The sequence below is a fragment of the Antechinus flavipes genome, chromosome 1 (assembly GCF_016432865.1).
Source record: "Antechinus flavipes isolate AdamAnt ecotype Samford, QLD, Australia chromosome 1, AdamAnt_v2, whole genome shotgun sequence".
Lineage (NCBI taxonomy): Eukaryota > Metazoa > Chordata > Mammalia > Dasyuromorphia > Dasyuridae > Antechinus > Antechinus flavipes.
This window is the reverse complement of record NC_067398.1, coordinates 146,230,817-146,255,330: the sequence shown is the minus strand read 5'-3', so window position 1 is coordinate 146,255,330 and position 24,514 is coordinate 146,230,817. Positions and strand designations below refer to the sequence as shown.

The following is a 24,514-nucleotide window of genomic DNA, read 5'->3' as shown; positions in this document are numbered from 1 at the left end:
AAAAAAAAAAAAAAAAAAAAGCAAGAAAACTCTAATTCAGAGTTCATCAGTTCTCTATCTGAATGTGGATGGCATTTTTCATCAGAAGTACTTTGAAACTGTGAATCATAATATTGCTTAGAGTAACTAAGTCTTTCATAATTGATCATTGTTACCATATTGCTATTAGTGGGTACAGGTTCTGCTCACTTCATTTTGCTTCAATTCATATAAGTCTTCCCAGGTTTTTCTGAAGCCATCATCCTCTTCCTTTTTTATTGCACAATATTATTCCATCTCAATTGCATACTACAACTTGTTTAGCCATTCCCCAATCGATAGACATCCCTTCAATTTCTAGTTATTTATTACTACAGATAGTTCCTTTTTCTTTTTCTTTGGTTTGTTTGCTATATAGACCGAATAGTGGTATTTCTGGGTCGAAGGGTATGCATAGTTATATAGCTCTTTGGAAATAGTTATTATTCTTCAGAATGATTGGTGTTCACAATTCCACCAAGCATTCATTAGTATCCCTATTTTTCTACATCCCCTCTATCATTTATAATTTTCCTTTTCTGACCTGTTAGCCAGTCTGATAGGTATGAGGTAGTACTTCAGAGTTGTTTAAATTTTCATTTCTTTATCTTTTTTCATGATTTAGAGAATTTTTTCATAGCTTTGATTTCTGGTTCTGAAAACTGCCTAAGTAAACCCTATATTATTAATGACACTTTTTAAAGGAAAAAGGGAAGGATTAGAGTACAGTGTATTTGAATTAAAAAGTTGTTAGAAAGTATGTTTCATCATTTTTACTGTTGAAATCATGAATATTAATGACCAATTTATGTTTAACCAAATATGTTTTCTTATTACTTCTTTTTATTCCAGGTAGTTGCTTGTGAACTTGACCCAAGGCTAGTAGCTGAACTTCACAAAAGAGTTCAGGGAACGTGAGTATAAATAATACAATGAAAAGTTTTGTCTTTCAAAATCATGTTTGTGTAATAAAAAGAATTTTTTTTGTCCAATTGGCAGGCCTCAGGCAAGCAAACTTCAAGTAATGGTTGGTGATGTGTTGAAAACCGACTTGCCATTCTTTGATGCATGTGTGGCCAATTTGCCTTATCAGGTATAATACAGTAACAGACAAATCATAATTAAAGATTATTTTATGAGTATTCCCTAGAATCACATCATTACTTTCTTTTGCAGATCTCTTCCCCATTTGTCTTCAAACTGTTGCTGCATAGACCATTTTTTAGGTATGTCAGAAAAATGTCTACAGCATTTCAGAAAGACTAGTTGCTTCTATTTGATTTATTTTCAATGAATTCCTTCCCAAAATGTCAGGTAAATGCTATTGAAGTTAGTAAGAGAAAGTATGTGAATGTCCTTGTGTTTTCCATCCTTTTTATTCCACTCCTCCTACCTTAGCTTAGGACACCATTTCCTCATACTTGAACTATCATAGTAACCTCCTAACTGATTTTCCCCATTTTTTCCCAGTAATATAGGGTGACTGAACTAATTAACTTAATGCACAGCTTGGAGAAAACCATTCATCAATTCAAAATTCTTCTGGGTCTCTCCAGTGTTTCTTGATAATAAAAATAAGTATCTAGTATAGAAGCTTCTTCTTCTTCTTCTTCTTTTTTTATTTTTTAATGTAATTTTAATAATTAAAACTTTTTATTGACAGAACCCATGCCAGGGTAATTTTTTACAACATTATCCCTTGCACTCACTTCTGTTCTGACTTTTCCCCTCCCTCCCTCCACCTCCTCCCCCAGATGGCAAGCAGTCCTTTACATGTTAAATATGTCACAGTATAGTCTAGATATAACATATGTATGCAGAATCAAACAGTTTTCTTGTTGCACAGGAAGAATTGGATTCAGAGGGTAAAAATAACCTGGGGAAGAAAAACAAAAATACAAATAGTTTACATTCATTTCCCAGTCTTCTTTCTTTGGGTGTAGCTGCTTCTGTTCATCATTGATCAATTGAAACTGAGTTAAGTCTTCTCTTTGTCAAAGAAATGAACTTCCATCAGAATACATCCTCATACAGCATCGTTGTTGAATAATATAATGATCTCCTGGTTCTGCTCATTTCACTTAGCATCAGTTCATGTAAGTCTCTCCAAGCCTCTCTGTATTCATCCTGCTGGTCATTTCTTACAGAACAATAATATTAACATGGAGGCTTCTTAAGAGGAGGTTGTTTGCTTTTTTTGTGTCTGTATCCCCAAGTTCTTACATTGTACTTCTCACATAGTTGGCATGATTGGCCTTTCCAGTATGATGCAAAACAACTTTTCATTCTTTACCATTGGCTCCTTATACACAGCTTACATTTTACCCACATTAGATTATCTATAAAGGTCCAGCTCAGATGCTATCTCTTTCATGAAGTTTTCCCTTTTCTGAACTCTTACTCTTCCTGAGCTGAAGAAATGTCATACTAACACAATATGTAAAACGAAATTTTTTTCCCATTATAACATAACAAATTTACATTAAAAAGTGCTCCTCATTTTGTATGTTTTTCTGTAGTCTTAAGTGTTATTCTTAAAATAAAATTCAGGAGCAAGAGTCTTTTTTTTTTAAATTTTTTTCTTCTTCATTGGCCAATATAATTTGAGAAGCTCCATGGACAGTGTAGCAGGCGAGGACTGAGGAGAACCTGGGTTTCTGTCCCTCCTTTGATATTAGCTGTAACTTTGGGCAATCCACTTAACCTCTGTTAAGTTTCTGAGCGCGGGGTTGCTTTTAAATGAGAGGGCTAGGCTAGATGGTATCTTTGCTCTAAACTTGTGCTACCAAGAACTTTTCCAGTTGGGTTCAGGTGCTAGATATTTTAGAAATTTGTTCCTTTTAAAACTAAGTCAATTACATTTAGAAGCTGTTTATATTTTCTTAGTTAAGGGTTGATCACATATATTTAGACAGACACTTGTGTCAGCATTTACTCATTCCTACAACTAAAATTAACAGACCAAAGTTTTGCTTTTAGTGGGAATTATTCTAGGTCTTTTTACTTCCTTTCACACTTTAGAGGGAGTAAGGTTTTTCTTGTTTTGAAATTCACTTCTGAATGTCCCGCATTATTCTAATTTTGCCTTTGTCAGATATTTAGCAAAATCAAAGACTGCATGGAACTTTTTTCTTTTTTTAAAAAAATAATTGTTTTTGTATCTTTTATTTTTATGTCACTTATATTTCCCAGGGCATCTCTTACCTTTCGTCCCCACAGAGCATCATTTCTTATAACAAAGAATATAAGAGGGAAAAAATTAGCAAAACTCACCAACATATAAAAAGTCTTGGCATTTGCAGTAGAAACCTGTAATCTCTCACGTCTTCACAGACAAGAATGAGCTTCTTACTCATTACATATTTGGGGATCAAGTTTGGTCATTATAATGTCACAGCATTCTGTTTCCTTTGTGGTATTCTTGGGGTCTTTCTGTTTGTTTACATTGTAGGGTGGGGGGAGTGGAAGGGAATAAGCGAAGCATTTATATATGCTTACTTTATGATCTTCATAACCACCCAGTGAGGTAGGTGCTATTTTGATCTCCATTTTACAGTTGAAGAAACTAAGGCAAACAGAGATTAAGTGATGTGCCCAAAGACAGCTAGTCAATGTCTGAGGCTGAATTTGAACTCATGTTGCAGATTTCAGTTGTTATAGAAAGAATATTACTTTCTTATAGCATAGTAATACACTATTCTTTAATTATGATTTGTAATACTAGGCATTCACTGGGGATCTTTATGTGATTATTACTTGGCAGTTCTTTTGAGAACTATTGGTATCTTTTGACCACTTAAGGTGAATGGCTTTTGGTCTTTTTTATAGTTGCCCGTGTGTGTGTGTGTGTGTGTGTGTGTGTGTGTGTGTGTGTGTGTATGGGAATCTCAGATCCTTATCTTCAGTTTCTTCTCATCTGCTGGCTCCTTCTCTGCTGCTGCCTACAACCAGAGTACCTCTATTTATTTTCTTCTCTCTCTTCCTAGCCCTTCCCAATCGAGTTCCTACTCTCGTAACTCAGCTAAAATTCTTGACTACTTAATTGCTAAATCCTCATCCTTCTAACTCTGTAGCATTTGGCAGATTTATCATGTCTCCCTAGATAATCTCTCTTCTATAGATTTTCATTACACTGCTTCCTCCTGGTTGTTCTCATACTCATCCGATCTTTGCCGGATCTTCATCCCTGCCATACTTTCCAATTGTGGATGTCCTCTTAGGCTTTAAACTGACTCTATTTTCTTCTCCCTCTATTCTAGAGATGTCCTTGAACTTTTAAATAAATAAACATATACACACACACATTTCAGTATATTTGGTTTCTTTTGTAATTCTTTGTTTTTGTTATACGCATTAAAAAATATTATTTTGAGAAGATGTTAATATAGCTTCACCAGAATGCCAAAGGAGTAAGTGATACAGAAAATTTTAAGAACTCCAGCTCTATACTCCTTTGCTTGGTAATCTTATTCGCATCCTTGGGTTGAATTATCAGTTCTATGAATATGGTTATCAGATTTATAGATCCTGCCTTGGTTTCTTTCCTGCCCTCTAGCCCTGAATCACCAGATGCCTTTTAGACATCTGAAATGGGATGTTCTGTAGACTTCTCAAAAACTCTGTCCTAAACAGAAATCAAGAATTACCTCCAAGATCAATTATATTTGTTTTGGCATTTAAATTTCTTTATAATCTATCTTCTTCTTATCTTACTTTTACATTCTTCTGACAGGCAACTAGGTAGTACAATGGATAAAATGCCAGGGCTAGAGTTAGAAAGACCTAACATTAAATCCAGCCTCAGATACTTAAATAGCTGAGATCTTGGGCAAGTCACTTCACATGTATCTCTCAGACAAAAGTACCTACTTTGCAAAGATATGAGGATCTAGTGAGATAATGTATGTTTGAACTTCAGAATTTCTATACAGCTTTAGTCTTCTCATTAGGAATGTTCAGAAGTCTTATATTTTATTAAAGATTTTTTTTTTAGGGTGAATTATTCATGGCTGTAAGCCTGTATAACCTTTGCCTTCTGGGATATTTCGTTCTAAATTTTTCTATTCCTTTTTAGCAGTGGCTGCTAAATTATATGTGATTCTGGCTGCTCAACATTTGAATTCTTTTTCTTTTCGACTACTTTCAGTTTTTTTTTCTTTGCTTAGAAGCTCTGGATTTTGATTTTGATGTTCCTGAGATTCTTCATTTTGGGGTTGTATGTAGTGAATTCTTTTTCTGCTTTGCCCTCTGTTTTCTTCTAAAAATTTTGAAATACTACATTTATATTCTTTTTTTTCTTGGTCATATTTTTCAAGTAGTCTAATGATAATTTTTTTCTCTTCAATTTTTTTTCTACAGTTGTTTTTGCTATGACATAATTTTTTTTCAGTCTCTTAACTTTCAACATTTCTTGTTATCCCGTGGAGTCATTGGCTTCCATTTGGTCCATTCTGATTTTCAGAAAATTTGTTGCCAAATTGCTAATTTCCTTTCCAATTATATAATTTTTTTATTTGTTATTTTTTTCCTCAAGCACTCTCATTTTATTTATAAAAATATTTTTAACTCTTTTAAATTTTTTTTGTTGCTAAGGTCATTGGGGTTGACTTGCCCAGGTCACACAGCTAGAAAGTATTAAGTGTCTCAGGCTGGATTTGAACTCAGGTCCTCCTGACTTCAGGGCTGGTGCTCTATCCACTGCACCAACAAGGTACCCTAACTCTTTTTAAAAACAACAATAACAACAGAAATAACTTCAGAAATTCTAATTGGATTTATGTCTAAGCTATGTTTATTTCTGAGGTTTTGTGTGTAGATTATTTGGAGTCATTCTTCTTTTCTGGGATTGTATCTTGAGCTTCTTTGCTCCCATAGAAACTCTTTACTGCTGAGATTTTTCTTCTGTTTGTTTGTTCTTCTAGCCTATTTAGTACTTGATGTTAGGGCCAAGCTTTGTGCACTTCTAGAGGGAGAAGTGTGGGCTTTTTACTGCTTTCTTGGAGTATTGTGTGATGTCATTGCAGGATCTGATGAACGGGTGGGGACCTGCAAACTTTCAATGTTCCCAGAGTGTTCTGATGCAGGCCAGAGAGTTGTTGCTCCCACAAGTTGAACTCTGTGTTTGGGCTTGGTTTGTTCTAATCTGAGCAAGATTAGAATGTGACTGCACTTAGCCCCTATCAGCCAACTGGAAAGCTTTATTAGTTCAGAATTTAGGCTCCCCTTTGATCTAGAATTTTTGCCCTTTTTATTCCTCTGCAGGCTGAACTAGATGATGAAACTGAGACCACCCACTTTCATTCTGTAGTCTGAGCCTCTTTCTGCTGCCACTTTCTCCTGAGATTCTTCTTTCTTAGTACAAAGCTCATGGCCCCCCTCCCTGGGAACACCACTCTTGGCACAGGCCTCCTTCTTAGTGTACCCTGGATCTGTGCCCCAGAACTGGGTAGTGAATGATAGAACAGCCAGTTGACACTCTGTCCTCATTGAGGTGTCCTAGTGTGGGTCTGGTGATATCTCAGAATGTGTCTGGTACCTCCTCTTATCCTTGTGCATAGCCTTTCCTTGACTGCTGGAGTGATTCATGGGGTCAGTGCACTCCTGACCTCATGTCCAGAGTCTGCGGACCTTTCTGTCTTCTTATGCTGACTAAGGCTTGACAGATTATGTACTGTTATTTTCCTTGTATTTACCCAATCAAGGTTTTGTTTGGTGCGTTTTCTAGATTTATTTGGAGGAGTTTGTGGAGGAAGGCAAGGCTTGTCTGATTCCTGCTATTCCACCATCTAGTCTTTACTTCATAAATGGCATATCATCTTCTACCTTTGGATCTTAGCACGTATCTAGAATGGACTCTCTTACTTCTTCCTCTAAGGATTCCTTCACTTTAAAGCATAGGTGTCAACTTCACCAAAAGGCCTTTCCTAATTTGTATGCTGACTTTTCTTTTTTGTCTTTGAATCTCTAGTGCCAACAGAATGCTTTGTATATAATAAATGAACATTTTATTGAGTACTATTGTTATGGTTATGTGTTCTTAATGAAAAGTGAGTGTTTTCCTTCTTTCCATTTATTTTCTTCTCAGGTGTGCTGTACTTATGTTCCAGAGAGAATTTGCTCTCCGTTTGGTTGCAAAACCAGGAGACAAGTTGTACTGCAGACTTTCCATTAATACCCAATTACTAGCACGAGTAGATCACCTGATGAAAGTAAGTGAAATGTAATCCATGGAGAAAATTAGCTTGATCCCTTCATCCAAAGTTGAGCTTCTCAGTACAGTGATTTTAGTCACTAAATCAGAAAAATAAATAAACAAAATGAAACCTGATTCTCATTTTGTGATGAACAGATTGGGAAGAATAACTTCAGACCTCCACCAAAAGTTGAGTCAAGTGTGGTAAGGATAGAACCTAAGAACCCACCACCACCCATCAATTTCCAGGTAAGATTAAAACAAAGCCAGACCACTAGCCTGCACAAGAGCGTAGGGCCATCATTCAGAAGAAGGAAATTATAAGCAGTGACCAGGCTTGGTAACATTAGGAGTCGTGTGCCACTAGTACTCACTAGGAAATTCAGGAGATTTTTACCTTTTTGTTGGAACCACATTAATTTTGAAGATTATTTATTTCTGAACAATTGCTCCTTTGTATTTGATTTGGTCTTTTGGTATTATACATTTGTATTTCAATCATTATTAGCTTAGGGGACATAATAAGGGTTTTTTCATGGAGAGAGTATCGTAAACTGACAACTTTTTGGTATATAAAAACAATATCAATCTGTTTCAGGAGTGGGATGGTCTAGTGAGGATAACATTTGTGCGGAAAAACAAAACTCTGTCTGCAGCATTTAAGTAAGTCCCCCCTAATTAGTGTTTCTAATTATGTGATATAAACAGCTACTTTACAGTATACAGGTCCAGACACTATTAAGCTTTTAAAATCACTATATAATTATAGAAGATGACCCAGGAATTATTGAAATGGGACTTAGAAGTTGGGAGTTGGAAGTCTTGATTCTTGGCTTAGCTGTACTACTGCTCTTGGAATTCTCCATCTCTGCTATGGCTCCCCATCATATAATGGCTAATATAGCACCAACATGTTTCTGTAGCAAACCTTATGTGTTAGCCTGAATTGAAGTAATACATTTGAGGAGGATACTGGGATTTCTTGAAGGATTTCAGGTTGGGCCTTCTGTGTGGGCCAGTGGTGGAGGCAGTGGCCTTCCCTTTCCCTATTCCCCTCCTTTCACACTTGAGCAGTACAGTGCCCTGAGCATGGGTCCTCTCTGCCATGCCCTTCCCAAACAGGCTCAGGCTAGGGGCAGCAAGACAGTGGAGCAGAAAAAAGAGGGAGAAAATCATTGAGGACAAAACTTTTGGTTTGAAAAATAAGAAAGGGGCAAAGCAACAGAAGTTCATCAAATGTGACTCGTTAAGTTAAATTTGGTCAACAAAATCCATGACAAGCTGCCAAAATGAAGATGATAAAAAAAAATTGAAGATGACAAGAAGAAAGAACTTCAGGAACTAAATGAACTATTCAAACCAGTATTTTCTGCCCAGAAAAAAAGTAAAGATACAGATCCCATATCAGTACTATGTGCATTTTTCAAACAAGGGCAAAAGAGATAAATGTAAGTTCTCCCATGATTCATCTCTGGGAAGAAAATGTGAAAATCAAAGTTTACATAGATGCAAGAGATAAAGAACTTGAAAAAATTACCATGGATAATTGGGATGAGAAAAAGCTAGAAGTGGTGAATAAGAAGCATGGTAAGGCAGAAGAGAAAAAAACAAAAACTCAAATTGTGTGCAAGCATTTTCTTGATGCTATTTTTTTAGTTTGTTTTCACAACAAATATGCCTGCTTTTGAATTTGCCCTGAAGGTGATAATAATTATATATATCACCATGTTCTTCCTTGTGGTTTTGTATTAAAAAAAAGATAAAAAGAAGATGCAATTTCATTAGAAGATTTAATAAAAAGAGAATATTCTCCCTTAGGATCACTTTAGAATCTTTTCTTGCATGGAAAAAAAAAAGAAAAAGACAAAAAAGATTGATAAGCTTGAATAAGATATGGAAAGAAAAAAAGCAAATTTTAAAGCAGAAAAAACACTTATCAGTGGTCATGAGATATTTGAATTTTGTCCTGAGCTGGTTAATGATGATGATGATAAAGAAGCAAATGATATCTAGTATATTCAAGGAACAGGTGGTAATGAGGTTGAAGATCTGGTAAGAGTAAATGACATAGATTTGGCCCAGTATATTCCAAAGGCCGTGGATGAGATTGATCTTATTTTGGCTAGTCTTGAAGATTCAGTATACATTTCAGTAGAGAAGGTTGGAAATAATTGAGTGAAGCTTCAGAAGGTGGGGAAGAAAATGGAGAACAAAGTGATTTGGAAGAAAATAATGAAGAACAGGAAGATGGAGGAACTGGTGCTGTTCCTGTTGAAAACCTTTTTACTGGAGAGGATTTGGATGAACTAGAAGAAGAATTAAACATACTTGATCTAGAGGAATGACAACAAGCAAGTCAGATGAAAAAAATTTTCAGCTCAGCATAAATTGAAATTGACATTTCATCCTTAAAATGAAATATTCATCCTTATTACCTCTTGTCTGTCTTGACTACACCTCATAAGTTCAGAATAGGTCATAAAAAATCTGAAATATAATGGTCATTACCAAAGATTTTGTAAATAATCGAAGTAGGAAATATAACTGCTTTTCTACACTGAGCAAGTGCAACATACATATTGAAAATATCCCTCATTTAAGCTGCATCTTTTTAATGACTGACTTATTAGTATTTATATATTAAAAAATAAAAGACTCCCTAAAATAAGCACATTGTACTTCATAAGTAGACTACTTATGCAGATTCAGTGTTGGGTTTCTTTGGATAATTAATCAGATGGACATTAAAGATGCAAGTTCTTTAAACTGACAGCATCATCTGTTATGCCTTCTGTAAACTGTTTTAAGTTTTCCCTCTGCCTTTTTAAAAATTTACAACAAAGTTGTAAATAAAGACCATCAAACATTAAAAATTTTAAAAAGGAAGTATTTCAGATTGCATGTTGTCCAACGTAGGAGTTAATTTCATTTAAAAAAAATTTTTTTAATCATATTTTTCTCTCTCCATCTCTTCAGAAAAAAAAGAAAATCCTTTAATAGACACAGTAAACAAATTCCCAGATTGTTTGTGCCCCTCAAATAAATTTTATATGCATGTATATATTTGTATATACACATTTTTACCAATGGTATAATTATAATATATACATGCTACAGATATACATATATATTGTGTTTGTGTATGTTTTAAATGGTAAATCCATCCTTTTATGCTAGGAGATGGGGTAGCATATTTTCTACTGATTCTCTGCAATTATAACTGGAGATTGCATCAATCAGCATTCTTTAGCCTTTCTAAGTTCTTTGTTTTTACAATATTCTTATCATATATACAGTTCTCCTGGTTCTATTAAATTCACCCTTTATCAGTTTGTACAAGTCTACCCAGGTTTCACAAAACCACTAGACAAGGGTACTTTTAAACCTTGTTTCCTTTTTATTTCTTTTAGTCCCTTTGTTATGGAGGCAGCTGCCATGCAGCACAAAGATCAGTGAATTTGGAGTTAGGAGACCTGGGCTTGAGTCATAGATCATGTCATACAGGTAGTAGCAGTCACAATTTCTTTTGAGGCTCAATTTCATCATCTATAAAATGGGCTTAATAATTTCATTAGCTACCTCACTAGGATTTTGTGAGGGACCACAAATCAAATAATAGATGTGGAATATGACAGTGTGGGACAACAGAAAGAACACAGGGTTTGTTCTTAAAAGACCTGGGTACAAATTCTAACTGTGCCACTTATTTTGGATAAGTCACTGCTTTTCCACTGAACCTTTGCAAAGTTAGGGTGTTGAATTAAATATTCTCTAAGATGCCCCAACTCTCAATCCTTTGATTAATAGTGAATATTTTGCATATCATAAAGTGCTATAAAAATGGTTATTATTAATATGTGTGAAAGTTATTAGACTCTAAAGTATGACCAGTTGAGTATTTTCATTAATTTAAATATGAAACATTTAAATTTTATGAAAGCATAACATTCATCTTTCACTAAACATAAATATATTGAAAAGAATCTTCTGAAACTCAAACTTGGCAATTCTGTTAATATCATTTTGCATCGTCATAGGTCGAGTGCAGTGCAACAGCTTTTGGAAAAAAATTACCGAATTCATTGTTCAGTCCATAATATTGTAAGTAAAAAATATTCCCTCAAAGGTTGTCGATCCTCTTCTGTGAGCATTTCTGTCTTCAAGCAAATTCTTTATCAAATGTAACAAAGCATTATCGTGTCTGTATTGTAAACATTTTAATTCAGGTTCTGGTAGATTGATGCAACTGTATGTAATTTCTGCTTGTGAGCAATGTTTTTATCTAGAATTTATAAATTATTTCCATTTTAAAGATAACATGAGGACAATAAATATGCTCCTACTTAAAGGTGTAATTGGGTCTTTTGGTATGGGAGGAGGTCACCCAATTATAACAAAGAATCAGAAAATTTGAGTTGGGAGGGATCTCATTGGTTCTCTATACAACCTATATATTCAAAACATTCATTTTATCTGTATTAATTACAATCTTTTTTCCATATTAACACGCATAAACTAAAAGTTACTTTTATTACTGCACAAACCCCCCAAAAAAGAGTCAAAGTAACTGTATTGCAAGATATTGTGTTCATTTATTCTGCATCCTGTGTTGATAGGCAATACCAGAAGATTTCAGCATTGCAGATAAAATACAGAACATCCTAACGGGTACAGATTTTAGTGACAAACGGGCCCGTTCCATGGACATTGATGACTTTATTAGGTAATTACATTTTAATTTTTCTAAATGATTTAAATACATTTACATTTCTGTACTCTTGACACCTTCAGATGCTGTATTTAAAGGCCATTGAATAAGAGCAACACAGAGGGGCTACTTGGAAACCTGTTGCATAGGACTTGTGTTGCATGAAATAGTATTTGGTGTAGTAAATGGAGGCTGGCTAGCCCCAGCACAAAAGATTTTATTCAAAAACCAGTAATGAGAAACAGAGACAGTAGATAACCTCTGAGTTAAGGGGAAATTTTATCTGACTTTCATTCGTAGCTTTTTCAGTATTCCTTTAGGAGCCTGTCTGCTTAATAAACTTATCAGCCGGAGGAGTGCTAAAGTAGCAGCTATTGATTTACAGTATTTCCTTAGCTGAGGTATAGGAATCTGATCCCACAGAATAGACTTTTGTGTGCTTTCTTTCTGTCCTGGTGCTAACCACTGTCCAGGAAACTGAGCATGAAATGGTGGCAGCCACTGTAGTATCTAGATATGGCTGATCACTGTGGCTGCTCATCTAGTCACAACTAGATCGTGAGGCTAAGGAAAATAATTATTTGGGCAATTCTAACGGTAATATTTTCCCCGAATCAGCCATGCTTGTGGTGGGGAGGCAACCCAGTAATTGTCTTAATTCTCTGTTTGACTTAGCTTTGTTGATAAAATACAAATGGTTTGCTGTCTTAATAGTCAAATGGTACACACATTTAAGTTTCTTGATTTGATATTGCGGAATTAGATGTTAATTCTAGAAACTATCTAGCAAGGTATAGTTGCATCTTTTAGTATTCATTTCATTCTCCACATAAGAAGTTAAAAAAAACCCAATGGGCAACTAGAGACCCACATTATACATGCCCTAATAAGAGCTGGCATTTATTTACTTACATAGCACTTTGAAGGTATACAAACCACTAGATATTCCCATTGGATTCTCCTAACAGTCCTATGAGTTAAGTACTACAGGTATTATCCTTATGTGGGAGATAAAGTAGGCTTATAGGGATGAAATGCCTTGGTCCTGCTTAGAAGTAGTGAATGCAAATTAAACCTAGCACTTTGCTAATTCTGTGGTTCTCTTTCCATTATAACATCCTTTGCCAGATATTTCCTATTCTTCCTAATTAAGAAGTATAGCATGAAAATGGAGGCTTTAAGTAGCTGTTTGTCATCTACCTCTTAGATTGGGAGCCCCTCAATAGCAAAGACTACATTTTGCCTCTCTGTGTATCTCCAGGCACATGCTGACTAATCTCAGAGCCAGCTTTTGTCTTTTTTTTTTTTTAATTCTACCCTAAAGTTTTGTGACGGGCAAATGTGGTGCAATGATAACCAAAAAAAATCTAAAATAGGGTTACAGAGATAGACATGACTCTACAAGCCCTTGTGAAACCATGGGAATTCCTGGTTTTCCATTTCTATCTGTATCTGTACATTAAGAACTTTCCCTCCACTTAATTCCAATAGGCAGCACAAAACATTCCATATTATATGGGATGGCCTTCCACATCACATTGGGTTCTTGCTTTGGGAAGCTGCAAGATACATTGTACTCGATTTGCAATTACAATGGAGTTTTCAATGTGAATTCTGCCTAGGTGACCTTGGGCAAAGAGACATTAAACCTTCCAACTTGTTTTCTCATCTGCAAAGTAAAAGGTTGCAATAGCCTCTGATTCAACTCTAAATTCATGACACTATGGGACACTAGGGCTCTTCAATCTAACTACAAAATGTAAGCCTAAATAGACTAAACTCAGTGATTAGAAATGAATGGCAGCCTAATAAGTTTTTAGCAGTCACAGTTAATGCAGAGAGCATTCCTCCCTTTTTGTTTTCAGTTCTGATGTGATTTCATCTGGGAATCAAGTACTGGTGAGGGAATTACTTCATGCAGATCAGCAATTCACTTGTAACTTTTGAAGTCTTAGTTGCCCATGGCCATACAGGTAAAAAAATAAGTCAAAAGGGATTGATTGAACCCGTGTTTTCTTGCCCTCAAGTATATTTTTATATCGAATTTATTATAATGGATTGTCAAGTGTTTTTTAGTACTGATTTTCTAAAATCAAATATTGCTTAAGCAAAGTGAACTGTTAGGAACTTAAGACTTTGTTCTTCCACACCCAAAATTTTAATCAGTATAGGCCTTTTGGGGTTATTACCTACTTTTTCATGTTCATCTTTTTTTTTTCTCCAGATTGCTACATGTGTTCAATGCAGAAGGCATCCATTTTTCTTAGGCTGACTAAAAACAGGATACTCTGAACTTTACAAGAAACTGTAATTTTACTTTCTTGGATTATTGATAAAATGAAGATGGTGAATCTATATTTTTCACAAAGATAACCACCAAACCACCTTGCAGATTTTATAACTAAAACTCAACTCTCAATCTGATGTTACTTTTTTTTTTTTTAAAGGGCAAATTTCTCCTGTACTTTTTTTTAAAGGATTAAGTCTTTATGTAACTTTGGGCATGGAGTGGCCAAGTCATTGACCTTCCAGATCAAATACAGTTCTTTCCAAAAGTTAACAGCCGCAATTACGCACAAACACCACATGAATCTTTTCACTTCTACCTGTTCACGTTCTAAAACCTCTCTTATTTATTGTGGTAATCCTATTTTTAGGGGCCATTTCTTTTTTGTTTACTTATTGGAATAGATGAGCTGTCTTTTAAATATAAGATAAGCTTTTCTATTATTTTCTTTATCCAGTCTTCTCCCATTTATTTAACATTCATCTTTCTTGTCATGAACTTTTCTTTTTCAGTTATTCATTTGCATCTATCTGCCCTTATCATTGCAGTAGGTAGAATGGTATATTAAGAGAAATTTGGATCCTAGGATTAATTCTCAGTTTATCTCTGATAATGCAACACCTATGTGACTTCAGGCAAGATATTTCATTTTCTGGACCTCAAATTTCCTCATGGTCAAATGAGGGAGGTTAAGATTAGAAGATCTATAAGCTCTTTCCCAGATATGAAATTTGCTGACTAATCAGAAGTCTCACTGGTACGATTATCAATCACCTCACAAAAATTATACCCTCTAATGATTTGGTTGTATCTTTTATATACATATAAAATAACAAAGAAAATAAAACTCTACAAATTTTGCTTGGTTTTGTTTTTTAACATTCAAAGTACTATAAAATTATCTTACAACTAGGAAAGACAATTACTTGATTTAAAAAAAATTCTGTAAAGACAATTTCAAAGGATTAAGACTAAACCTGCTGTGATTTCATTAGTATAGGAAATGACTGAATGAGGAAAGTCTCTTGCAATTTTAAACAATTTACAGTGCTTAGGACCATTAGTTTAGTGGCCTTAATGTAAAACTGCATTAAGTGGATCATTGTTTATGTTATGATACAGAAAATAAATCTAAAATTTAGACTTTTTCACTTTTTAATATCTTAATGGAATCCCAAAATATTATGTACTTTATGTACAGTGTAGCAAAGTTTGGTCCCCTTACTTCCAACTGTCTTGAATAATCAACATTTATTTATGGTGTCCAGATTAAATCTGCTTTTATCAAACTAGCTCTTGGCTAGCCACGAGACATTAACTGCCTTTATGTTGGCATAAACTGCATGAAAATTTTTGTATGCCAGTTCTCAGATTCTTAATGTTCACATTGGTATAATAGATCCATACTTCTACAATTGTCATATGCTTTTTAAAAACTTGTTTATTTTAAACGTCAGGAACTCCATACTTTAAAATCATATTGAACTCTTGTGCATGTTATGTAAACTCAAGTTTGCTTTAAGCAAGATTCTCCAGTTAAGCAATCTAATCTTATCACTAACTCAAAAAAGTTGAATTAGAAATTGGCCCTTTTATAAATGACTAGTTTAGGTATATTTGACAGGGTGGAAGGAATACTGAATGTGGAATCATATATGGGTTTTCAAATCCCATTTGTTATGAGCTATGTGAACATGGGCAAGCTCCTATTCTCTTATTTCAGCTCTGAGCACAATGTATGTAGGCATCTACCCTCTCCACTTGGAAGTATCCATTAGCAGATGAGCCACCCAAATGAACCACATTTCCTGCCTAACCTTCCCTAGTCTCATTTCATTCCTTATATAAATAAAATGCTATGAAAAACTGAATGAATTATTAAACACTCAGGTTAAATTAGGTACAGATGGCATAGATTTTCTTATTTCTTTACTGTTCTGAAATTACTTTAAATCTTGATAAGTAGAAAGCCTGTCAATAATTGTGCCATATTAAATTTCTCTAAGTCAAAATAGTCTTTTTCCATGCAAAGTTCTTATCCCCACTTAACACCAAGCTATAAATTAGATCAATCTTATCAGTTTTGAATTAAAACAGTTCCTTAGGTAATGGGCAACTATCTCAATACTGTAATTAGTTTTAAAATAATTTATTAATATTAGCAACTTCTACATAAGTTTTTTAGGAACAGAGTGTGGTAATTTTATTCCAAGCATTTCTCAGCTCTAAACTCTTTTGTACGTGAACCTGATTCAAAAAAAATTCACGTTATTTTTACAAGGAATTTCATAGAAGTAAATTCTCATCTCTAAAAATTATTCCATAGCTTAATTTATTAAACACACTGAAAATCTACATTTGTATTTTTATGTTTACAGTCCAGGGAGTTTTTCCACTATGATGCAATAAGAGCTTCCCACAGCCTTCCTTCCTAAGGGGGTTGCAAATACTGAAGTGGCAAATCTGGCTCATTTAGCTCTCCACTCATTGTTTTCTCTTTTGCTACTCAGAATTAAATGAGCTAACAGTTTCCCAAAGTAAATTTAAAACATGATTTCCTAAGGAGAGTTGGTTAATCTACTTTTTGGACAGAAACACAGAGAGAACTCCTAGAGAGCTATAATTCTTCACCCAACAGAACATTTACATGAAATGGCAAACCTTCCTTTGAAGATTAATCTGCAAAAAAAAAAAAAAAAAAAAAAAAAAAAAGCTGCCATCTAAAAAGTGCAGGATACTCTCACCTTATTTTTGGTGAGAATGAAATTTAATGACAGTGATCACAAAATAGGTGTTGGAAGGAGCTACTAAGTGTGCATGTGTTCTTCACAGCACAGCTGCCTCACTTTTTAGCTGATTTCAGTGTACAAGGAAAATATGCAATGGCTACTTTGTCTTAAAGCAACCATCCAACTCCACAAAACTCTCTGTAGACCATAGTTATTATACACATGCATCAAAAGCCACTTTCTTTTAACAATATATTATTGAAAAGGGTACTTGTCTAGATTGTTAGTTGTACCATTTAAGTAATGGCACCCCATTTGTATGGATCAGAATTGCACTATTATTCTCATTAATATCACACTGGCACACACATTGCTTATCTGTATTACCCTAAGATACAACTTTTCTCAGTATTTCGTTACCTTTTATTTTACATTAATTTATATATTTGTTCTTTACAAATAAAATGCTAAAAACAACAATTTAAAAAATCCCCAAAACTGATACCACGTTTTATGTTATTTGAAGTTATAATTCCAGATCATTTTCTTTTTACACATTTAAGATGGAATGATCCAGTGGCTCTGTCCACTGTCACAGATTTTTGTTCCATTCAGTGATATGGCACATCCTCCAAAATGAACTAATCACACACACAAAAAAGTTGCACACACATTAAAAATATACGCACGATAAAGGTAATTTACACTGACAAATAAGGAATGTCATTTATTAAGGCTGTGCTTCTTAAAGAGGAAATTTAGGGTCAATAGCCTTAATCAAGGCACAGAGCTGGAAGAGGTGAGCACAGCTGTCTCTAGGAGAGGACAAGATATGTACAATCACTGATGAGGTATGCATGCACGCAAACACAATTTAAAACTGCTCAGTTGGTCTTTGTAGGAAAATTGAACAGGTGAAATGCTGTGCCTTTTTTTTTTTTTTTAAAACAAAAGGCCACAGAGTCTTACTTCATTATCCAAAAAAAAAAAAAAAAAAAAAATGGCAAGGATCTCCAAATGTAAGCTTCACAATTTGAGTAAATGAAACATTAAACAAAATGCTTCACAAATCCCAATCTTGTTTGATTTTGCCTCCTGGACTAGAAAGCATTTTGTAGACAAAGGAGTGTTTCACACAATTGAAATGTCATTCTAGTGAAGAATAGGACATTTCCACAGACACTTTAAAAAAGTTTTTAAATGTTCAAATGGCCCTTGTAGCCAAAGCAATTTGTTAAGAGAGTATGGAGAGCTCTGGGGATTCTTTAACAGCAAGTGCCCATTTTAAAGGGCTCGGGGTCTCTTCGGATTGATCTGCTTGCTGGCCAGTTCTTCTTCTTGTAGAGCTGCACGAAAAGATTTCACTTTATCTTGAAAAAAGAAAAGAACAAAAGAATAAATATTTCATTCCATGTTTAGAAAATACAATGAACTATGTTTTACATGGGCAGCTGGCCAATAAATAATAAAAGGTAAATAATAAGAGGTCTAAAACACAAGTGATGGATACATGCTGTCTGCATGTCTAATGCAGCATAAACAAGATTAAAATGTAAGTGTAATATATTTAATAAAACAAATGAAAATATAATGAAATATAGACATTACAATTTAAAAAGTAAGTCAATATGTGGCCTCTTGTTTCAATTTGAGTTTGATACCACTGGTATAATATTCCAAACTTTAATTTTTAAACAATAGACTTCTCACCTAATCTTTGCATATACCTCCCCCCACTCCATTTCCTACTCTCATTGACAAGCTATATAGTGAACAAATAGCACTGACAACATAAAATAAATATAAACCAAATATAAATATTCATTGTCCAAATAATTAATGACTTAAGAATTTGAAATTGTTTTTTAGAAAAATGTGAATTTGGGGCAGCTAGGTGGCGCAGTGCATAGAGCACCAGCCCTGAATTCAGATTTAATCTCAAACACTTAACACTTCCTAGCTGTGTGACCCTGGGCAAGTCACTTAACCCCAATTGCCTCAGCAAAAACAAACAAAAAAAGTAAATTCCAGTGAACAATAAACATTTTACATTTTCTTCTACTTTATTAGTAGACAGAACTTTTCATTGCATTAATTTTTAATCACAAGATGTCATTTTCGAAGGAATGGGGCAAGGGAAAAGTATATACCAAAAGGAACTGAATAGTCCATGCTTTTTAGACCTTTGCCCACTCAAGAAAAAAACAAAAAAAAAACTTGTCTTTATAGGCCTGGAAGGATAAGTATCTAATAAGGACCCATGGAGTTTAATATAGGATGGAAATAGTTTTAAGTTTTTACTAATAGTTCCTTTGACTCCTCATTGCAGCATGAACTATTAACCAATATACATATAAATAATTACATTTTCTAAAAGATAAAAAGAAAACTACCTCGAAGTTCTGTAAGAATGTCTATCTTTTGTTCAAGAATTGCTTCAAGCTGTGTAGCATATGAGTCTACATCATAGTCCACTTCTTCAGTCATTTCTAGGAGGGCTTTTTCATCTTCCAACCATCGAATAGATTCCTATTAAGGACGAAAAATTAAATCTCTTAAGCTTCCTTGCTATTTTAACAAATGTCCACAACACAGAATCAAACATTTTACAGCATTTGCTTGACAACTTACAGAAAAGCATTTATTTTTCTAATTTAGGCAGATGGATAGAAGAGATTTTTATCTGGCCCCTAAATGTTGACCTGAATTTGTCATTTCTAATGAATTTCTCAAGCTTCACTTTAGGGCCTGCCATTAGAATGCCTAGATCATAGGTCAGAATAAAGTCGGCTCCGTCAGTCCTTGCAAAGACCATAGAATGCACTATAAGTTTTCTCTTTAGATGTATCATGGTTATAGGTAAAGCAACTCAAATGTGCTTCATTTTAAAAATCCTTGTGATTCTTGTTAAAGGGGTCCCATGCATGCATATCCTTTTGCATTTATTTTTAGTGGCATGCTCTTATTCTCATATTTGGTACAGATTCTTTTTAAAACCTCATCAAATTTAAAAAGTCTCAGGGAACTTGATTTAAACTTGATGATGAATCTTTATACTTAAGAGATGAGAGAAGAGCTGGAAAGATAAGAATATCCATTAGGACTGCCCCCCTCTTATTCCAATAAAATTCTGAAAATACATGTTTGAAGCCTTGCCAGCTTAGTTACACTTGTTAAAAAAAAAAAAAAAAAAAAAAAGCCCTAAACCTCAAAAGATGAACCCTCTCCCCCTAGTTCCCTTTGTTCACCCGTTTTAGTATAAAATTCCTAACAGCTGTCTAACATCCATAGGCCATCTAGAACCAATCAGTCTTCTGCCTGGACCTAGCTGGTTTCTTGAGTCCAGCTATTTTACCTTCCTACACCAAGCCAAAATTGGGACCAGAGAATGGCCATGAGGTAGAGGATTATAACCATATTACACCCACAATTGGTCTGCATACTATCAATAAGCCCTAAAAAGAGAAAATGTTTATAAGTCTCTATCAACCAAATTTAAATTCTTGTGGCTTCCTCTCATCTCACCATTTCCTTCTATTACAACATTTAATATTTATATCTTCAGAATTTCAGTTCTGAGAGATTGCCATTCTCTCTTTTTACATTCTAAAGTTTTTGAAATCTGCCTTCTTAAAGTCTAGGACATATTTTCTAAACCATGTCACAAAATTCTGATGTTCCACATAATGTAAAAGAATTCTGTAACAACAAAGCTGCCAGCAAAGTTTCTCCTCAATGAAATCATGTATCAAAAATTAATTCAACAAACATCAGAATTTTAAAAAATCATTCCAAATATTTTATTTATTACTGAGGCAATCTGTATCTCCAAAGATACATGGTGGATAGAGTGCCAAAGTTAGAATCAAAAAGATTCATGGTTCCTGAGTTCAAATTTGGACATGACTCTATTATATAACCATGGATACATTTTGGGGGCCTAAGGACACATGGAAAAACTTCTGAAAATTTTAAATCAGGCTGCTGTAGGTTAGATGACCAAAAAATTATATCTTCAAAATTCTAAAAGTCACATTGGACAATGTTTTACCTGGAAGACTGCCCGGTGATCTTCTACAACTTGCTCTTCCATTTCTACCATCTGAGAGACAGCTTCATGAAAAGTGAATAACTGTGGAGAAACCTCCTCTTCCTAGGGGAAAAAAAAAATCTCATGACATAATATTGGTATTCTATTTCCCCCCATCAAAGGTATTGTTTAGAGTAGATAACGTTAATATTTCCATACTATTATAATTAACATTTATAATGTTAATATAGCAACTTTCATAGTAAAATCACAATAATTTGTGGCAGACCAAAAGATGAAACTCATTTTATCAAATTTACCAATATGGAAGCAAATTATCCACACTTAAAAGGTTTCTCTAAACCCCAGCTTCTTAAACTGGGGTCACAACCCTAATTGAATGTGGAGCTTGTGATAATTTATGATTTATTATCAATCTATGTTTGATTTGTATACTTATTTGTATACCTATACTTATATAGATATATATGCTTGGAGTCATGTAAAAATTTCTTGGGTGAAAAGTGGTTGCAAGTGGAAAACAAACCTTGCCCTAAACACTTTGAATTTCACTCCTCAAAAAACTGATAACTTTCTAGAAGCATGCTGACTATGTAAAGGGAAGCAGTTTTAAGGAAATATCCACTTGCTAAAATTCCATGCTTAAAACAAAAGAGATTATTACCATTTTCTGACATCCATTATCATACTGGTATTTTCTCTTCCAAAGTTTAAGGGACCCCTCTTTAAAAGACACTTCTGGTCATCTTTGCACAATTTAAAACTACAGCAGTCTATAAAACCTTTTACCAATCCATCAGTGACATCAGCATCAGCATCACAGTAGCTGACACATTATACATTATCTCATTTGACTTTTGTAACAATTCTGTTGAGGGATGTAAAGTACTATAAGTACTTAAGTGATCTAAATACCAGAATGGGGAAGTACTAGAAATATTATTCTTCCCCATTTCACAGAAGACAAAGCTTAGGCTCAGTGTTTTATCCATGGTCACACAGCTTGGTGAGTTCTAGAGACGGAATTTGAATCCAGGATTTTCCATTATACTGCAATGCCTCTTGTAGTTGATACAATTTGTGATAGTGAAACAGTATTTTGATGAAAAACAATATTTCTGAGGTATAATGGTAGCGTTCTTAGTTTTATGGAAGTCTCTGGAGCAGCCTTCGTTTCAGTTGAATAATCACCACAAGATTAGCCAGGTGTTAAAGTCCAAATCCTTTATTATCTCCTTCACAATCTAGTTTCCTTGCTTGGGGCCCAGTTAGCTTTCTTAAAGGCCTTCTGGAGTCTTGGTTTCAGTGGAAAAGGTAAGTAGGAAAGCCCTGTCACCATGGTGATGTGAGATAAAGTGAGTGAATCTGGCTCTCCTTGGCTCCAAGAGCTTGAGGTCCCACCTCCAGTCCACTTGTCTTCTCTGCTTCTGACTCTGGCTGAGTTTGTCCCAGCTTTATATGCTCTATTTTAATTACATCATCATAGGTATGAATCTTGTAGAACTATATAAAGTACTAAGTATATGTAAGGAACTAGAGAACTATTAAGCACCATACTAAACTAGATAACCATTGTCTTTATCGATTCCACTGACTTAACATCTTGTAAGAAGACTTTTTCAAATTCAGAGCTCTGGCCCATAATATATATTCAATGTATTCTTCAAGTTTAGTGAACTGTTTTTGAATTCTACTGTTCTTGTGAAAAAAAAAAAAAAAGTTCTAGCTGAAAAAAATTAATTCAAACCCACCCAACTATGAATTTAACTTTTTCTTAAAGTTCAAGAAGAGATATCCTGCTGTTGGCAGCAAAAAGTTCTTAATGAAGTCCCCAAATCTTAAAACTGTACTACTTTTATTATCTCCTCATTTAATGTCATCTTAAAAAGAGAGAATTCTCTAATTTGAAATTTTCATCAAGAAACAATCATAATTATGTTCTTGAGAGCTTTATAGAGTTTGAGCCTTTGATCCAAAGAATTTAGCTATTATTCAATATTCATAATGATACTACCAAGCATTCTACAAAGTCCTATACTGATGTCTCTGTAGGACTTCTAGGTGACATTAAATGCTTGAAGTCAGTAGCAGCTCTGTTAAGTCCTAAATTTGGAAAGGCTTCCAAAGAAAAGTCCATGGAAACTAAAATGTTTGTTAAGAACCCACCTAGATTGAGAGAGCTTTTCATCTTAGGACACTTTACCTGTAAAAGATACACTTTAGTCTGTAAAAGACTGTTATTACAGTTAGTGAATAAAGCATCTACACCAGGATGAAATGACAGGTCTTTGTTAAGTATACCAAAGAAAGAAATAACTAAAAACTTTTAAAAAAAATCACTTTCATCCTTTTTTTTCAGGGATTCCTTTTCTAACAGTATTAACATTATTCATCCCTCTCCCTCTGTGCTAGAAACTTTGGGATGCTTTCCTCTAACTGTCCCTAAATTTAAGTCTATCCAGTTTTTCTGTTTTTTGAAAGTTCTCTTTGATTTATCACTAACACTCTGTGTATCTCCTTCTATGACTCTAGTTCAGACCCTGAATTACTGAAATAAGAAGATATTTATTTGTGTAATGTTTTAAAATTTTTTAAAAATAGACTACAACATATCATTTGAACTTGATGAAAAATCTATGATACAAGTACAAGTATTGTTATATCCATTTCATCAAAAATACTGTTTCACTGGCACAAATTGAGGAAAATGGAGCTTCAGTTATCTGACTTATCTATAGTTACACTGCTAAGTATGGAAGGCAGAATTTGAACCTAGACATTCTTGACTGCTAAATATAATTACTCAATTCACTATACCAAACCAAATCTTCAAATACCTTTTTAATCTCTCAATCCTCTCAGACCCAAATTATACCACAATAAGAATAATAATTAGAGTCCTTAAAAACATCAAATGAGATAAAAGTATTGTGTTGAATAATAACAGAAGAAACAATCTAAGCTCTACATTTTACTACCAAAATAGGTATAACAAATGATCTTGAATAAAAAGTGAGACCAATTCCTATGTATTAAAAACAATCAAGACCAATTAATTAAAAGAAAACAATTATCCAGGACACAAAATTAGGTAATTTGATTTTTTTTTTAAACTGGAGAAAAGATTAGGAACTTTCCAAAAGGAAAATGAGTAAGTATGATTTTTTTGAAATCAGAAAAAAAGGGTGTGTGTATTCCAACCATTCCCTCCTCACCTGTTTGTATTTAATCAAAGGAACATGAAAATAATAAGTTACTCAATATGGGACTAATTTTCTGATAAGACACATGGGTTACTTTGAGATATGTAACTGAGAAAACTCTTTGTATCAATCTTTGAATGTACCTGAATTTCTGGCCAACATAATCTAGGTCTTTAGTTAAAGGGTCTCAGCATATATAGAGGTGATCCAGCTTCCCAGACACATGTAATTGAAAAAAATTTTCTCCTAAGATAGGAACTGAACCCTCTAAGTGATTTGAAAAGAAACTATGCTAGATTCAGAACTGATTTATGAGATGAAGTCAG

At 34.1% G+C, this 24,514-nt stretch overlaps 2 protein-coding genes and 1 pseudogene across 7 annotated transcripts in view; 2 read left to right on the top strand and 1 right to left on the bottom strand.

Annotated features, from left to right (window-relative positions):
- The window catches only part of DIMT1 (DIM1 rRNA methyltransferase and ribosome maturation factor), a 46,060-nt gene that overhangs the window by 5,261 nt on the left and 16,285 nt on the right, over nt 1–24,514 (top strand). Inside the window, exons 4-12 of one of the 2 annotated variants that reach the window (XM_051991154.1) lie at nt 871–932; nt 1,018–1,111; nt 1,195–1,244; nt 7,103–7,226; nt 7,367–7,459; nt 7,809–7,873; nt 11,248–11,311; nt 11,827–11,933; nt 14,143–17,876. In XM_051991154.1, coding sequence (XP_051847114.1) covers nt 871–932; nt 1,018–1,111; nt 1,195–1,244; nt 7,103–7,226; nt 7,367–7,459; nt 7,809–7,873; nt 11,248–11,311; nt 11,827–11,933; nt 14,143–14,185 — 702 coding nt within the window. In that variant the 3' untranslated portion in view covers nt 14,186–17,876. Of the gene's footprint in view, nt 1–870; nt 933–1,017; nt 1,112–1,194; nt 1,245–7,102; nt 7,227–7,366; nt 7,460–7,808; nt 7,874–11,247; nt 11,312–11,826; nt 11,934–14,142; nt 17,877–24,514 lie in introns of those variants that run through there. The other variant, XM_051991162.1, reaches the window with a different exon arrangement.
- LOC127557856 (zinc finger CCCH domain-containing protein 15-like) lies at nt 7,540–11,240 on the top strand (annotated as a pseudogene).
- The window catches only part of KIF2A (kinesin family member 2A), a 90,067-nt gene continuing 83,187 nt past the window's right edge, over nt 17,635–24,514 (bottom strand). For all 5 annotated transcript variants that reach the window (XM_051991114.1, XM_051991118.1, XM_051991128.1 and 2 more), the window contains 3 exons: nt 20,986–21,087; nt 19,328–19,463; nt 17,635–18,304 (listed from right to left, as the gene is read on the bottom strand). In XM_051991114.1, the coding sequence (XP_051847074.1) occupies nt 18,219–18,304; nt 19,328–19,463; nt 20,986–21,087 (324 nt within the window). In that variant the 3' untranslated portion in view covers nt 17,635–18,218. The remainder of the gene's footprint in view (nt 18,305–19,327; nt 19,464–20,985; nt 21,088–24,514) is intronic.